The sequence below is a fragment of the Biomphalaria glabrata genome, chromosome 1 (assembly GCF_947242115.1).
Source record: "Biomphalaria glabrata chromosome 1, xgBioGlab47.1, whole genome shotgun sequence".
In the NCBI taxonomy this organism is placed as follows: domain Eukaryota; kingdom Metazoa; phylum Mollusca; class Gastropoda; family Planorbidae; genus Biomphalaria; species Biomphalaria glabrata.
Window position 1 is genome coordinate 62,519,389 of NC_074711.1, and position 17,242 is coordinate 62,536,630.

The 17,242-nt window shown below is 35.5% G+C and overlaps 1 protein-coding gene across 4 annotated transcripts in view; it reads right to left on the bottom strand.

The window, feature by feature from the left end:
- The window catches only part of LOC129922079 (integumentary mucin C.1-like), a 10,824-nt gene extending 4,964 nt beyond the window's left edge, over positions 1-5,860 (bottom strand). Inside the window, exons 1-3 of one of the 4 annotated variants that reach the window (XM_056006542.1) lie at positions 5,725-5,860; positions 5,389-5,503; positions 695-772 (exon numbers count right to left, since the gene is read on the bottom strand). In XM_056006542.1, coding sequence (XP_055862517.1) covers positions 695-743 — 49 coding nt within the window. In that variant the 5' untranslated portion in view covers positions 744-772; positions 5,389-5,503; positions 5,725-5,860. Of the gene's footprint in view, positions 1-694; positions 773-5,373; positions 5,662-5,724 lie in introns of those variants that run through there. The other 3 variants (XM_056006549.1, XM_056006554.1, XM_056006534.1) reach the window with 3 other exon arrangements.
- Positions 5,861-17,242: the final 11,382 nt, after the last annotated feature.

Genomic DNA, 17,242 nt, shown 5'->3' on the forward strand with positions numbered 1-17,242 from the left:
CTCATCCTATATGTAACTTTTGTTTTTCTTGAAGTACTTTTTGTTTTATGTTTACAATATTTTGATGACATGGTCTCATTGAATTAGAAAAAAGATTTCTAAATTTGAGGAATTTAAGGTTTTGTCACAAGCCGGGTCACATTTTTGTAGTCTCTCGTCACTACTGATTGATGAACCCTAAACTGAGGTAACGAGTCTAAAAATAGAAAGTTTTTACTACGTTATTTTTTATATAACCCTAACCCTAACCCATCTACACAATTGTGTTGATACTAAATGAAAACGCATATATTACTATAGTGTACTACACCTACACTCGACCACCTATGACAATTACATACTAAGATCGTTGAGTGAAACTGTCTTGAGAAATAGATAAGATAATTAGATAGATAAGATGATTAGATAGATAGGATGATTACAGATAAGATGATTAGATAGATAAGATGATTAGATAGATAAGATAATTAGATAAGATGATTAAATGTTCTGTTGAAGTGTCACTCTGACCTTAATCAAATGCTTTTCATTAATTTAAACCACTTTTAGAGTGAGAAAAATACTCTGTACTTTAATCATTAAAAAAAGATATTTTCCTACCTATCTAGAGACTAGTTTCACTTATGTGTTAAGCTTTAAAAAAAAAAGTTAAAACACAAACATGACAACGTTATGACTAGCGAAACTTCTTTACCTGTGTAACTAAAGCAGCCCAGTACTAGACATAATACAGTAAGCTCCATTCTCAGGTCAGGTAACAGTCTGATGTTTACTGGAAAGACAAAAAAAAAAATGGTACAGTATTTTACACAGGGTCTAAGCAATAAACATTTTTTAAACTAGTAAACAATGAGCTATAATACGAGACAAACATAAAATATTGTCAAACATTCTCTGGACTTGAACCCCCGGGCTAAAGAGAAAGGCCATGACAATAAAGCAAACATGGAACAAGGAGCGAAGAAGGCAGGAGATTGACATGCACCCAACGGAGGGAGACCGAGGGCGAGGTACTGTTGCAGCCCCCAATGGTCCACTATAAGTCAAGTAAGTGAAGTCAACATTAAATTATTTTGAGTGAGACGTTAGTTTTAAATCACAATATAATAAATGACCTTTTGAATATTTGTATTTTATTTTCAGAAGGAATCGTATGTGGTATATAAGATAAGATAAGATTAGTTGGTATACGAATTTTTAAAACTTTAAAAATCTCAGAGCGCTATATTCCGATCTAAAAATATTGACTTTCTCATAACTTTTGTAATGTTTGCTCCATTTTATTTTTTTTCATTTCAGGTTTTGCATACATCGTCAGCCGTTGCAGTAGCAATGTGAATCTGAACTTGTGAGTCGCAACCTACTTTTGGGTCGAATGACGATTAATCAGGTGCCGACTAAGAAATCGAAATTATGGATCTTTTAGTCTATTGTAACGTGTAAAACGTTACATTGTACAAAAGTGTTTTCAATCATTAGTTACTTTTTTGATATTAATATTATTATAATTGTCACTCGAAAATAGCTGTTGCAAATAATTGAATCAGAATGATTATTAACATTTTAATTGTCGAGCATAAACATTTTAATTGTTATAGCTACTGTTCACCTAACGACGTGCTGTAATGCAACGTTGCGTCATCCCAGAATGATAGATATTAGAACTGTGTTGAAGATTTACACACGTTGTGACGTAATTGAAAAGCACTTCCGTTCCTAATTAGTACCATGCTATCGTTTTCTAATCCATGTTATTGAAGGGAATAGTATCACTGTGGAATAACCCATGAACGAACTAAAGAAATTTGGAAAACATTTTTTCGGCTTTGTTTGACTTCAATAGTTAAAGCAGGAATTGACCTCATTCACCAATCGTAAACAAACAACATTTTGCCACGTGGTTCTCTATATCTTCTATACAAATTACGCAATTCATAAAGGCTGTCATGTGATACGTAATTTTCATTGTTTTAATAATATTATCACGTGGCTAAATGTTGTTTGTTTACGATTGAGGTCCATTGAGAAACCCGATTCTATGGTTCTATGAAGACCACTTTTGCACTGTGGTTTTGTGCCTCCTCGTGTAGCTGGCCAGACCTATGTGGGCCGGAATGTTCTGTTGCACACTGGGCAGGTTATTCCAGTTATTGATTTTTTTGTTTACAGGATAGACTTTTCCTTATATATTTTTAAGTATAATACAAAAGCAAAGAATGTCTCTGAAACAGAAACAGAAGATAGGAGAAACGTGATGAGCCAGATAGAAACAGAAACAGAAGATAGGAGAAACGTGATGAGCCAGATAGAAACAGAAACAGAAGATAGGAGAAACGTGATGAGCCAGATAGAAACAGAAACAGAAGATAGGAGAAACGTGATGAGCCAGATAGAAACAGAAACAGAAGATAGGAGAAACGTGATGAGCCAGATAGGAACAGAAACAGAAGATAGGAGAAACGTGATGAGCCAGATGGAAACAGAAACAGAAGATAGGAGAAACGTGATGAGCCAGATAGAAACAGAAACAGAAGATAGGAGAAACGTGATGAGCCAGATAGAAACACTTCGTGTGCATTTAAATCTTGGTCTGCAATCAATCATGGCAGGGCTGGCACGTACATGGATGGAACAGAGATAAATGTATGAACAGACAGAGAAACAGGAGATAAAGACTCTCCCTCTCTCCCTCTCTCTCTCTCTCTCTTTCTCTCTCTCTCTCTCTCTTTCTCTCTTTCTTTCTCTCTTTCTTTCTCTCTCTCTCTTTCTCTCTTTCTTTCTCTCTCTCTCTTTCTCTCTCTCTCTCTCTCTATATATATATATATATATATATATATATATACATATAGTGCTACAATTAATACTAGCAGCCAAACCTATTATTATATAGTGGCATCACTGCAATGTGTACGGATTGAGGTGAAGAATATACAATAGCTTTTGACTCAATTGACCCAAACACTTCTACTACATAATCTTAACTAACACACTTTACAACAGACTATAGTACACTGCAGTTTCTAAGTAGGAAAGATGACCTATCCATGGCCTATAAATGACCTACAAAAATGACCTATATTCAGCAACCCTAGAAGAAAAGTTTCACTTTTTGCAGAAAACTGCTTAATTTGAACCCAAACAAACTACAGACAATCAGTTGTATGGAGCAATGAAAGGGGAAACAATTAAACAAATGTAGTCGCAAAATAAAAATTAAGGAAAGTTAATAAGGATTCATAAATGCCACAAGATAAACTCAAGTAGTATTCTGCATAGTAAATATATAATCTAAATTTCTCTAAAGAATACGGAGAAGATTGCCTCAATCAGACAGCAAACATGATCACTTAATACAGTTGAAAGAAAACCAGTAACTTGATTCTCTCATTACGTAAAGGTTTTGAACTAGATGTTGTTTATATTTTATTTCAGAGACATAGTGTCTGCATATTGCCAAACATTCGATAAACAATAAAACAAGGTAAACAAGAAAAATAAAAAAACAACAACAACATTACAGTAAGTGTTATTGTATCAACTAGTTTGTAACAGCCATGTAATTCTATTTGTAATAGATCTAGACTAACGATAATAAATCTTTGCGATTATAAATGTTTTTACCAATTATTTTTTGTTTAGCACTATTTCACGCTTTCAGCCTTCTCACTACGTTATGGTCCTATAATTTAAGCTGTCTGGACCAGTAGGGAAAGGGAGGGGGGGGGGGGGGGCTGGAATATCTGTACTTGTTCAGTTTGTTGGAGGACTGCATGTGGAGCAATGTTGTCATACAGTCAGAAGTAGCACCCCAGTAGATGTGAGATGGCTACTATTCCTTTAGGGATAGAACAAATCTGCATGTTGAAAATACTTTGATCTTTACCTTACATGAGTTCATGTCATTCAATGGTTCAAATATCCAACAAACACGTTCTAAAGTCTTCCTCAAAGTTACAATTTCATATTTTGTGAACTTATTTTTTGCAAGAAAGAAAAGAACATTATTTATTAGTCACGTGACCTTTCTAGTATGCCCGATGAACCATACACGAAAAACACATTGCTTTTTTTTTGTGTCAACATTAATGGCTCTACTAAAAATAGATGTCATTCTTGTTTTAAAAATGAGAAAATTTACATATGAAGACTTTATGGTGTATACTTGATATTAAAAACAGGAAGTGAAAGTGTTATTCAGATAAAGTTACCTTCTTTACAAAAAATGAAAGTATAAGATTGAAAGGCTTAGTGTCTTGGTATGAACAACGGTATAAGATATTAAAGTAGCAATCAGTCATCAAAGGTTTGTAATGCTCTAAAAATATTTTCTTTTCTTATCTATATCTTATTTTATCTTATTATTTACTGACCTTAATTCAAATGGTGAAGGGTGCTACTGTGTCAATCTAGTCATGCATGTTAATCAATGACTTAAATTCTACCAAGTCGTTGGTTTTCCTGACTGACTCATGCAACCCATTCCATGCTCTAATAGCATTAGGAAAGTAGGAGTATTAGTACAAATCTGTTTTAGCATATGGAACGAGGAATGTGCCTTTATCTTTGTGTCTTTCTGAGTATTTTATTAGGTTTTGTTTTGTATTTGAAGATTATGGTTCAGTGTTTTATGTTAAATTGCTACTGTACTATTTAATATTCAGGTTCTCTAAATCGCGGACACGTTGCCCTGCCTCATCGTGGCGCCCGCGTGGAAACGGCCATTTGAGGAATTGGCTAGGCTAAATGGGTAGCAACACAGGACTCCCGTGGGGATGCCCACGGGTAGACGAGAGTCCACCCATTGCACGGGCGGGGTTGTAACAAAGTCCCCACAAACAAGTCACCAATCCATGCGCTGTTCCTCAAAGGGACCGTTACATAAATGGCGGATCCCGCACAGTTAGCTTGGTACATTGAAGGAAAATGGCAGAAGTCCCCGGTGCATTCCCGGCCTTCGGCCGTGTCTCTAGTCCACGTGTCGGGGGCCGAACGCATCGGTCAACAGCAATGCCTTACATAGGCATTGTCTAGGGTCTCTCCCAAACAGAACTGTGTGTTCACACAGGTTTGTTTTTTTTTACTGTTTGGCATCCAAGCAGGTTTTTTTTCAAACTTAGAGCTCTTAGACATCAACAAGGTTCTCTAAATTGAGTGATTTTACAAATGGTTTTATCAATACATTTGTTTTTTGTTTCGAATTGATTTGTACAGTAAATTAAATAATAAAACTAGCAGTAATATTTGAATAGAAAAAAAAAAAGATCTAAGTTTGCTAATAATCCTTCTATAATTACAACTTCATTCATAAAACGTCGCCATTTTAGAAAAAAATCTTCTGACTAGACCTAGACCTAGACCTAGACCTAGACCTACCTGATGTTTACGTACCTTTTGTAAAGTTTCTTGTTGCAATATATTCCTTCAAAGTCCTTGTTCCCCAGAAGACTAATTAGCTGTTCATTTATCACGTTGAGATAAAAATGTTGTTGTTTCTCTTGTTTTACTGAATGGAGCAGAACAACAACTAAGAATTATGAAGAACAAAAAAGTCCAAACTAAATCTGTGATTATCCTAAGTCCCCTTAAACTAATATGTTGTTTTGTTTTTAATTTGAATTGCAAAAAAAAAAAAAAAATAGACGTAATGCATGAGCAATATTATTTATTTTAATTTTTTTTTTTGCTGAATTTGTGTAAAAGTTAATTTTCGAATGCACAACCTACAGCTATCTGACCCACACTAGATGTTCTGTGCATCTGTACGAGATTCATTCTTTTGTCTCCTTCTTTCATTGGGTCTTGTGTGTGTGTGTGTTTGAAGCATGGTATAAGTGTTAAACACACTTTTTCCGGATGTCTAACTGATCTTGCGTCTCGTGATGCGTTGTTTCGATGTGGATCACTTGTGGCTACTGATGGTCTTCAAAGGAGGATCATAAAGCATCCGTTTGACAGGTATATTTTTATCCTCCATTGTTACAAGTCGCCCCGGCATTCCTAGACGTAAATGGAGGCTTGACCTGAGTTGTTGTTGTTTATTTGAATAAATGGTGAGCAGAACTATGGGAGTTGGTTAGCATGCGTGCTGGATATGCGCCTTGTTTTCGATGTGGATCCTAAGATGTCACACTACACCTGCCCTCGTATCTTATCGTGTCAAGAGGAACCGGATGTTCCCCCAAAAAACTATGTCAACCATGGGCGTAGCCAGGGGGGGGGGTTTGGGGTTCAACCCCCCCCCCCCCCCGAAATGAAATCCCCCCCCCCGAGGGGGGGGGAGAAGGACTTTAGTGACTGATTTTTTGCTTTGATTTTCTTTATTTTAGGTGAGATTTTAATACTAAACCATCACTTGCCCCAGCGAAGCCAAAGGGGTTTTGAGTTTAAAACCCCTATCATGGGGTTTTGAGTTTGAAACCCCCTAACAAGGGGTTTTGAGTTTGAAACCCCCTACCACGGGGGGGGGGGGGGAGGCGGACTTTAGTGACATGTTTTTTTGCTTTGATTTTGTTAATTTTAGGTGAGATTTTAATACTAAACCATCACTTGCCCCAGCACAGCTAAAGGGGTTTTGAGTTTAAAACCCCTACTAGGGGGTTTAGAGTTTAAAACCCCTACCAGGGGGTTTTGAGTTTAAAACCCCTAACAGGGGGTTTTGATTTTAAAACCCCCTACCAGGGGTTTTGAGTTTGAAACTCCCCTACCAGGGGTTTTTGCAGTTAAATCCCCCTCTTCTATAAAACAAAACACACAAAAAATGCAAACGATAATCCCCAAATTCCAAGTGCTCAGTTAAAGAAGATTTTGATTTTAAAACCCCCTCCAAAATTTACGATAGACCCCCTCTTCAATATGAAAAAAAAGCAAATTATGCACTCAAAATGTTATGAGCTTAGCTAAATGGGTTTTGACTCAGTTTTAAGTTTAAACTCCTCTCCAGTGGAGTTTGAAGCTAAAAAATACATCATCAATAAAAAAAAAAAAGCAAATTACACACTCTAAAATCTAAGAGCGTAGCCATATGGGTTTTGAGTTTAAACCCCCCGCCAGCGAGGTTTGAAGTTAAAAATACATCTTCAATGTAAAAAAAAAGCAAATTACGCACTCAAAATGCTATGAGCGTTACCAAAAGGGGTTTTGAGTTCATATCCCCCCTCACAAGGGTTTGATGCTAAAAAATACTTCTTCAATATAAAAAAAAAGCAAAGCAAATTACATACTAAAATTATTTGAGCGTAGCCAAGCGAATTGGGGTTTAAACTCCTTTCCTCCAGATGGTTTTGTGTTTAAAATCCCCCTACGGAGCATTTTGCGGTGGAAAACCTCTATCTTCAATATTACTCTAAAGCAAACTACAGTTACCAAATTCTATGATCGTAGCTAAATGGGGTTTTGAATTTAAAAAACAACAACTAAGTCCTGCGATTTTTAGTTTAAAACCTCTAACAGATGATTTTGACGATAAAACTTCACTTTTCAATATATAATCTAAAGCAAACTACAGTCACCCAATTCCAGGAGCGTATCCAAGAGAGGTTACACATTTCTACCAGTGGCGGGGCTCCATTAATAAAGTGCAGTGAATAGTCATCTGCCGAAATTGAAAAACACTAAATGTGGCTCAACAAAGATGGCTAAGACAGATTTTAGGAGTTAGTTATTGAGATCGGGTCTAAATCAAGGAAATCCTATGCCGAACTGGGAGTCAACCCCTTAGTAAAATTGTGACAGAGCGTCGCATGAGGTTTGCGGGGCATGTTCTACGACAAAATAAATTACGCATAATAAGAGTTTCGATGACATCATAGTACAACTTGGCACCACACATTCATGGAGGTCCTCGGAGCAGGTGGGAAGAGGCTTCAGACATTAGGCTACCAGTGACAGATTTTTGTGGAAACAGCTTGACGGCAAATGCGCCGAACGGCGCGGCAGGGTTTTAGTCAGTAAAAATAGCACATACATTTTTGAAATAAGACTTTTTAATAGCATGAAAATGCACTGTAGATACCTCAGAATATGCATTTTGTTGGCATTCTATGCCAGAAATAGTTCTTGGCGGCGGGGCTTCGCCCCGCGCTATGGTGAGCTTCTAGAGCTCCCCCAGAGCCCCTTGCTGGCAATGGCGAGGAGTCAACAATTTTCCCACTAACTAAAGAACCTATTCTAGGGCACAATAAACGTGTTCCGAAAGAATAAAGGGTCAGAATGTAATAAAGATTATGAACACACACACACACATACATATATACAAATATTTTTTTCCCGAGGGGGGGCGGGGGGGGGGGGAGAAAAAATCCCCCCCTTAAACCCCCCCCCCCGAAAAAAAAACCTGGCTACGCCCATGATGTCAACGCATAAAAAAGTTTGTCCATACTCCTTGGGTGGAGCAGATTTTAAATCATAACATGTGAACAAAGTTATAAACAACTTATTTTTGAGGAGGAAAAAACAGGTAAAATAGCATCACTGGAAAAAATGTGCGAAATTGAAATTGATGCTAAATACGTTGCTCCTTCTTTGGTCAGTAGGGTACCAACACACACATACACACTCATACAAACATGTACTAAAAACGTTTCTGCACACACACATACAAAGATACTAAGATGGGTGCATTACATGCTAATTATGCTAATTGTGAGCCTTGCATCCGCTGACTAAACTAAATAGGTCTACATGGTGAGCACTTGTAGGTGCACGTCTAAAACAGAACAAATCGTCCAACTAAACTTATCTTTAAAATGAACTTGTGAGCATTGTTTGTAGTGGGTTTAAAAATATAAAATACCGTGTACAATATTATTTATTTTTACTAATCAACTCACTCTGTCTGGTAAAAAAGTTTGAACATGTTTCTTCCCCCATTTCCCATTCTCAGATCAAGTTAAAACTTTGGACAACTATTCATTTAACCTGACAAGACATGAATCAATTAAAAAAATTAAACAATTAGTTAATTAATTGTTGGTGATTAATTATTTTGTTTGATATATTTTAGTTTATTTCGATATGAATATTTAATCCGGTCAATCTATTTTTCTGTAAATAAATTTAAGTTTATCACAACAATCATAGATGCTATCTTATTAGATTTTTCCAAGGCTTTTGACAAAGTTCACCACCATAGTTTGCTTAAAAAATTAAAATATTTTGGCATTAATGGTCCATTGCATCAGTGGATTAAGGATTTTCTGATAGGGAGAGAACAAACTGTAATAATAAATGAATCTAAATCAACACCAATAACAGTAAACTCATGTGTACCTCAAGGAACAGCCTTAGGTCCACTACTATTTTTAATTTACATAAATGATTTACCAAATTGCATTACTTCAGGAACAAAAGTCAGATTCTTAGCAGACAATTGCATAATATATAGAACAATAAAAACAAAGATACAGGAATTTTACAAAGAGAATTAGATGTATTACAGAAATGGGAATCAAATTGAAACATGTCTTTCCACCCTGAAAAATGCCAATTATTAAGAGTAACAAAAAAAAAAAAACAACTAAAAAAGTCCACATATCTTATTCAAAATAAACCAGTAACACAGACTAACAAGGTTACAAAAGACAGTTTGTGTGGTCCACCCAGGCAGGCTTCAATATTTTCAGAAAGAACTTCCGAATGAAATTATATCAAAGACAAATGAGAGATAAGAATGGAGAAAGAAGGTTAACAGATCTTGTGTAGTGCCCAAACTTTCCCGCAGATCAAAGGATAGGTGAAAGTGAATGTAAAGTTAGATGTGAACCTGGCCTAACTAGTTCCCCTTTCAGACCTTGTGGTCTATAGGGCAGATGATGTAAGTTCATCTGTTTTTGTGGCCTACGGTTAACGAGGGTGTCATGTAGCCTGAACAACGACCAACCGCCTTTACCTTTCCCCAACTAATGTCATGTACCCATTAGAGCTGAGTGGACTCAGAGGCGCCCAAAGATTCCAAAGTTGAAATTCCCAGTCTTCACCAGGATTCGAACCCGGGACCTCCGGTTCGGAAGCCAAGCGCTTTACCGCTCAGCCACCGCGCCTCCCCTGGCCTAACTGATGTCTTATAATTAATCTAATGGCCTTATTAGTATCTGCAACATAAAAGTTTAGGAAAATGAAGTTTATAAGATATTATTCATTTTAAATTAGGTCTAACTAATAATGCATACTAATTAGCTTTTTCTCTTTAAAAAACTGCTTGCATAACTGATTTAAAAAATTAGATTTTTCACTTTCAGAAAAAAAAAGTAGCCGTTGCATCAGAACTTTGAATGGGCTAAGATATTATGATGTCGGATTTTCAAAATCTTTTCTAGTTTACGAGATCTAAACGGGACGGACGGACAGACGGACAGACATTTCGCATAAAACTATTAGCGTCTTTTCCCCTTTCGGGGGCCGCTAAAAACGTAAAATACCTAGGGGATATAATAAATGGAAAACTGTCATGGAATCCCCATATTGATGAAACTATCAAAAAATCAAACAAAACATTATCGTTTATTACAAGAAATTTCTATAAATCAAATAAGAACATAAAACTAAAATGTTATTTAACCTTGATGAGGCCAATAATAGAATATGCATCCTCTGGGAACTCTCAACTCAAGAAAATATTAAGAAACTCGATCAGACACAAAATAGAGCAGTGAGATTCATAACAAACGAATATTCACATTTGACTAGTAAAATCACTAAATTTAGAAAGCCTTCAGGAAAGAAGACTCAAAGTAAATAGAAATTATACATAAATTACTGAATCTTCAAATACAAAAACAAAATAAAATACTCAGAAAGACACAAAGATGAAGGCACAATGCCTGTTCCATATGCTAGGACAAATTTGTACAAATGTTCCTTCTTCCCTAGTGCTGTTAGAGCATGGATTGAGTTCCTGAGCTAGCCAGGAAAACCAGTGACTTGGCATAATTTAAGTCATTGGTTAACATGCATGACTAAATGCATGATACGTAGGACGTAATCATCTTCTTTTTTTAAGTAACGTCTGTATCATATAAGATATACAGAAAGGATGTTACGTAATAAAAAAAACTATTTCAAATTATATAAACATTTTTTTAGACATAAAATATAGGCTACAATAACAGACATTGTAAATAAACAATTATTGCAAACTATACATGAACATAAATCACAAGTTATAAATAAACAATTATTAAAATTTTTTTAATGAACTAATCGCAATTAGAAAATAAAAATAATAATCCATTATTAATAATAATAATTATTAAAGAATTTGACTTCTATATGTATCCAACTTTGCAGACGATATTTTATTGTTGATTCTCTGAACATAATAACGTGGTGTTGGTTTATTATTACACAGCAGTGGCATAGCTAGGGTGGGGGAGGAGGGGTAGAATTTTAAGATCCCTTCAGGCACCCACTGGAGGGGGCCCCCAAATGAGTGTCCGATATTTGTTTTTAAATAAATTAAATATTACGTCACTGCCATGTCATCTTGCTTTTCACGTTGTTATATATGTTAGTGACCCTGTTGTATGTATTTCACACAGAGTAGTAACACTTTCCGTGTGGGGTTAGTCTCAATTTCAAGGAGTAACTTCCATAGCGCTAACTAGTGCCGTGTTACTCTCAGGAAGTAACTTGGTATGTAGGGTAGTTTATGTCATCATCCCTATCATTTAAGAAGAAACCTGATAAGAGCACTGAAAACAAAGGAGACCGTGAACGTGTGGAAGAAAAGTATCACTATTCAGATGATTCAAACAAAGATACAGAAGTCGAAGAAGTGAAATGTCTCTTGATGAAAGAAGTAGTGCTGAAGAGACTCCAGGGGAATGTTCTTTATCACAGTCAGAGAAAACATCTGAAGTAATTGATGATGAGTCAAGTGATGATCTACCAAAATCACTTTCTCCAGAAGTGGAAGAAGCTGTCATTAAGTACAAAAACTTCGGATATATCCAGCCTGGAATTTTATCTGAGGAACTGCGAGCAAAGATTGTGTTAAAGGGTAGCTTATTTTTCCAAAACAAAGATGAACGGTATTTTTTCCAGTAAAGTTTACCCAAAATAAATCACGAAGTTTGACATCATGGTTTACTAGAAAGCTTCCAACAGGAGAGATCTACAACCGATCTTGGCTCCTCTTCTCTCCACACTTGGGATGTCTATTTTGTTTTGCACGTGTGCTGTTTTCTGAGGCATCAGACAAGACATCTAGTGCATTGAGCAAACCTGGAGTTGGTTTCACCAAATGGAAGAAATCTGAGATACTGTAACAACGTGAAGAAGGAGTCCACAACACACATCCTTTTTTAAGTGGAAGCTAGAAGAAGAAAAGCTTATGACAGAACAAGATGAACTGTCACATATGTTTCATGCGCAAATTTTGAAAAATCAGCAGTATTGGAGAGATATTCTGAAGCGTGTAGCAGCAGCTATTAAGTACTTAGCAAAAACAAACTCAAGCTTACGTGGTCACAACGAAAAACTGAATTTACCCAATCCATGGAACTTCCTAGCATCTTTCAAATTTCTTGCAGAATTTGATGAAGTTACGAAACACCACTTACATAGAATCGAATATGGAGAGACACATTATTAGTCACCAGAAATTCAAAGTGAGTTCATAAACTTGATGGGCAATAAACTTAGGGAATCAATTGTTGGGGAAGTCAAGCAAGTTTGTTACTTTTCTCTGATGCTTGCTTCCACCCCAGATGTTTCTCATCAAGAACAGGTATCTCTAATAGGTCGTTACTTGGATGTTGATAATTTCGAAATAAAAGAGTCATTCGTTGGTTACTTTGACATTTTGAAACCTGATGGAAAACATTATGAAGAACTTGTTCTGAAAACTCTTAAAGACATTGTACTGGACTTTAAGACTAAGACTAAGACTGCTATATTGATTCGTATGGAAATTTTTTGTGATTACAAATACTCTTTTCTCATATAAAGACAACACAACAGAAACATACACATAAATACAACAGACACAACATTAAAAGTTCATTCAGCGACTACACACAGGTATCTTGGTCCTTTTCATGTTTCCTGATCAACGAGTGGCGTTGATATAGTCTGACCAAATGAGGTACGATCGAGTTTTTGTACCGCTCCGTTCTTGTTTTGATTGACAGCAGTCGCCCACTTCGCGACGACCTGATGTAGTTCTGATGGAGCGGGTGGCCGTTGTCTTCCAAGATTTTTTCGATTTTTCTTAGACACTTTTGTTCAAAAAGTTCCTTTAAATTTGGTAATGTTGTGAGTGTAATTTATTTTTTATGCTCTTTTTATGATGGTTTCTAGACGGCGCAACAGGTTAGATGAAGCATTGCCTTGCCAACAAGTTATTCCGCAGATCTAATTTTAAAAACTACACTTTGCACAGATATTTTTTTACTTTGACATGTGAAAATATAAAATGGTGTCTATTGATTTCAGAAGTTAATAAAATTAACCTTCAAATTTGTGTTTCAAAAGCGTTTTTACATAAATTCGTTCCTTATATCTGCGAATTTATAATTCCTGACGTACATTCTTTCGTTAGTCATTAGACAATACCCGAAATGTTACACATCTCTCTATTCCTAGGTCTAAAACTCTCATTCAACTCTAAGAAGATAGAACTTCTCTTCGCAAAGATAGTTTTATACTTTAACACATGAACATACTAATTATAGTCCATTCATTTCATATTTTAATCAAATTAACATTCAAATTTGTTTTTCTAAGGCATTTTTCGTATATTCGTTCGCTAAAGCTGCGAAGCCGTGTTGATTCCATTCATGAATCGCGTACATCTAATAAAAAAGGTCACGCATGCGCAGAGTGAAGCCTTCACGCACGCACAGAACGAACTCTATCCTAGCCAATATTTAACTCTAGATTAGTCTAGATCTAGATATATCTCTAACTCAAGATCTACATTATACTTTAACACAAAAACATACAAAATTAAGTCTTTTCATTTCAAATTTTACTCAAATATATGTAGGCCTACAAGCAAATGTTTTTATTTGAAAAAATGGATTTAAGTCCATTAGCTATTTTGATAGCTCCATTCTTACTATTTTTACATTCACTCATTCCACATTCGCTTTAACAATATTATTTCGTTTAATTCTTTACAAAACACTCTCAGTGACTATATCGACAGTGATACGCAAATTAACATATGGCTAGTCTAATATATAAAGTAGAAATTAAGGCGTATGTATGTATGTATGTCCCTGCTTAGAAATCAAAACCGTTTGATTAATCTTGATAAGACTTGGCCTAAATGTTCTTTAGATCTTTGAGGAGACCGTAGTGTATGTTTAATGCCCCACCCACCACCGGAACGCTCTAAAAATAAAAAAATAAATATAAATATACCTAAATATATCTCTTGTAAAGGACAAAACTTTTTTGACTAATCGGATAAATCCATTTTCACAGTATTTTATATTAGATGTGGATATACCTGGTTGAATGGGTAAAGCCATTTTCACACTCTACTTTCAGTTTCGTGGCAAAATATTTAAAAAATATAAAGGAACATTCGTCCTGTTCGACTTAAAATCTACATCCAATCCACTACTTCAGTAATATCCAAACTTAAGGCCCGAAGCCCGCGGGTAATATCCAGCTAATATACATATATATGTGTGTGTGTGGGTGTGCGCGTGTGTGTGTGTGTAATATTAGGATAGTCGACCTAGGTCATTAGGTCAGGTCATCATTATGACAGTTTTAACTCAATTGAAGTGTGTCCAATGTTGGATCGTGTCGAAGATTGATCTTTTCTAAAAAGCTGTCTTTAGGAATGTTCATTCAGTAGAGCGATAAGGACAACAAGGATGACAAATGATAGTTCACCGTTTGAATGTATTTCATCAGAAGTGTTTCAGAAGAAGCCTCAGACTTTTATTTGGCCAGCCATTGTAACATATTTGTGATAAATTTGTGTTATAGAAATTGTGTCATTTCTTCACTTAAATACAAAAGAAAAGATAAAGGTCTACCGACCTACCTACGTTTTCACCTGATATTAAATGGTATCGAATACCCTCTCTCATTACATTGTACCTGACAAGACATGAATCAATAAAAAATTTACCAATTAATTAATTTATTATTGGTAATTAATTATTTTGTTTGATATCGAAATAAAGGTAAAAATGCTACTTAATGACAATGTGGAAGTATATATGGATTTAATCCCCCTAATACGAACTTGAATGAAATCGAAATTTCGCATAATTATTCATATTCGATAACTAAACACGAGTCAATCAAAAAAGAAAAAAAAACAAAAACAAATTGGTTAAACATGCAGTACTAATTAATTAATTTTGTTTTATATTGAAGAAAGGGAGCTAAACCCTGTGTTTTTAGATAGATGGCGGTAATCTCAGATAAGATTTGTTTTTTTAAACTATTCTTTTTCTAATGCTTGTTAAAAACCTAGTTTGTAACTGGCTCATCTTTCATGATTAAGTTATGGAAAATCAATTAAAATGTATTCTTCGCTGTGTTGTTACTCCTATATTACTGTAACATTATATATATATATATATATATAGTTCGTCTATCGCGGTTCGGTGGTAGTACCATAGAGACAATATAGAAATGAGGGCCCTAGACTGGAGTTTTGTTCCTCCTCGTGTGTCTTGTGAGACCCATCCTCAGCTGCATACTGGGCAGGCTATTCCAGCTGGAGCCATTATCATTAGCCTTGCTTTTTTCCCTGATGATTTTCCACTGACAGCGCTGTTCTCTTGTCCTACGCAATCCGGATGCAGTTCCAGAGGCGATGGGCAGGTCACATCTGCAGAATGAAAGATCGCCGCATCTCTAAACAACTCATGTATGGCCAATTAAGGGAAGGAAAGCACTCACAAGGTGAACAAAGAAAACGCCTCAAAGCGTCTCTGAAAGCCCCCAGCATCTACCCTGCCACCCTGGGAGACAGAAGCACATGATAGAGCAACATGGCGTCGCGCTGTGAAAACTGACGCAAAAAAGATATTAACAAACATTATGTAGACTCTAGGCGCTATGATAACATTTAAACAGTTGAAATCACAAGCTAATCTAAAAAAAAAACCTCGAATAGATAGAGTCTAATATGGTAAATCTCGTTGTTTGTCACAGCGCAATGGGGAGCCAGGTCCAAACGTAATGTGCAATGGAGAAAGGTGGCACAAATAGAAGCGTTGAGTCCATAGAGCGCAGGACTTCCTTTAGGGATATATGTGGTGATCAATGTACAGGGACACTCCTTATGTAGATGTACCAATGACAAGGTGTGACCGTCTCGAAGTCCATTCTTACATTTATCATGAGTCAATGGAGACCTTGTGTATTAAATATTAGGGAAGAAAACAAAAAAGTTTTGTATTTTTACAAGTCAACACGCTGGATGGTAAAAAAAAGGAAGAATTTCTCAATACTGTAAAGAGACGAAAGCTGAGCTGGTTCGTTTATATTGTTAGACACGACTCATTGTTAAAATCATCCTCCAAAGATTATTAAAAAGATGAAAAAAAAAGGTTTATGTAAAAATGTGCTCCCTCATAGGGTCGAACTCAGGGGCTCCGAGAGCCAAAGATCAAAGACAGAACCACTCAGCATGTAGATATTATTTATATCTGAGTGTACGTTGACTTTAAGTGTCTTGCTAAGTTATATCTACAACTTTTGTATGCACTATTCTGTAAATATTGTCTCAAAATGTCAAAATTTAGAAAAATTAAAACATTTTCTGTGGTTTAAAACATCTTAGGTAAAAAAAAAGATAATTTTTAAAGACAAAACTTTAGTTGACCTTTAAAATTCTTAGTCTATTTATACTGATTATAAATTTAAATTGATGGCATCTTTTTCTAACCCTCAGCAATTGTATTTGCATATTTATTTGCATTTGCTTTAATTAACTTCTTTTGCAGCTAAATGATCATAAATTTTTTGTCATTATTTTTTATTATTGTTATTTTTGTATTACTCTTTGAGTGAAACTCAATTTATGACAGTGTGCTAATAATGTAAAACACTTTCTGAATCTTCCTTGAATCTTTCATTTAGTAGACTGCGATTATTGATATTGCACATGCAGTTAGCATTAGGCAAAGATATTTTAACACTATTTTATTCATGCAACCGAGCACCTTTTTTTAAAGCTTACAAGATTTACATAAATAAACAAACCCGGAGTTATATACAATGCTCATAAGACTCCATGCATAGTAAATTAAATAAGAACTTTTTTTAG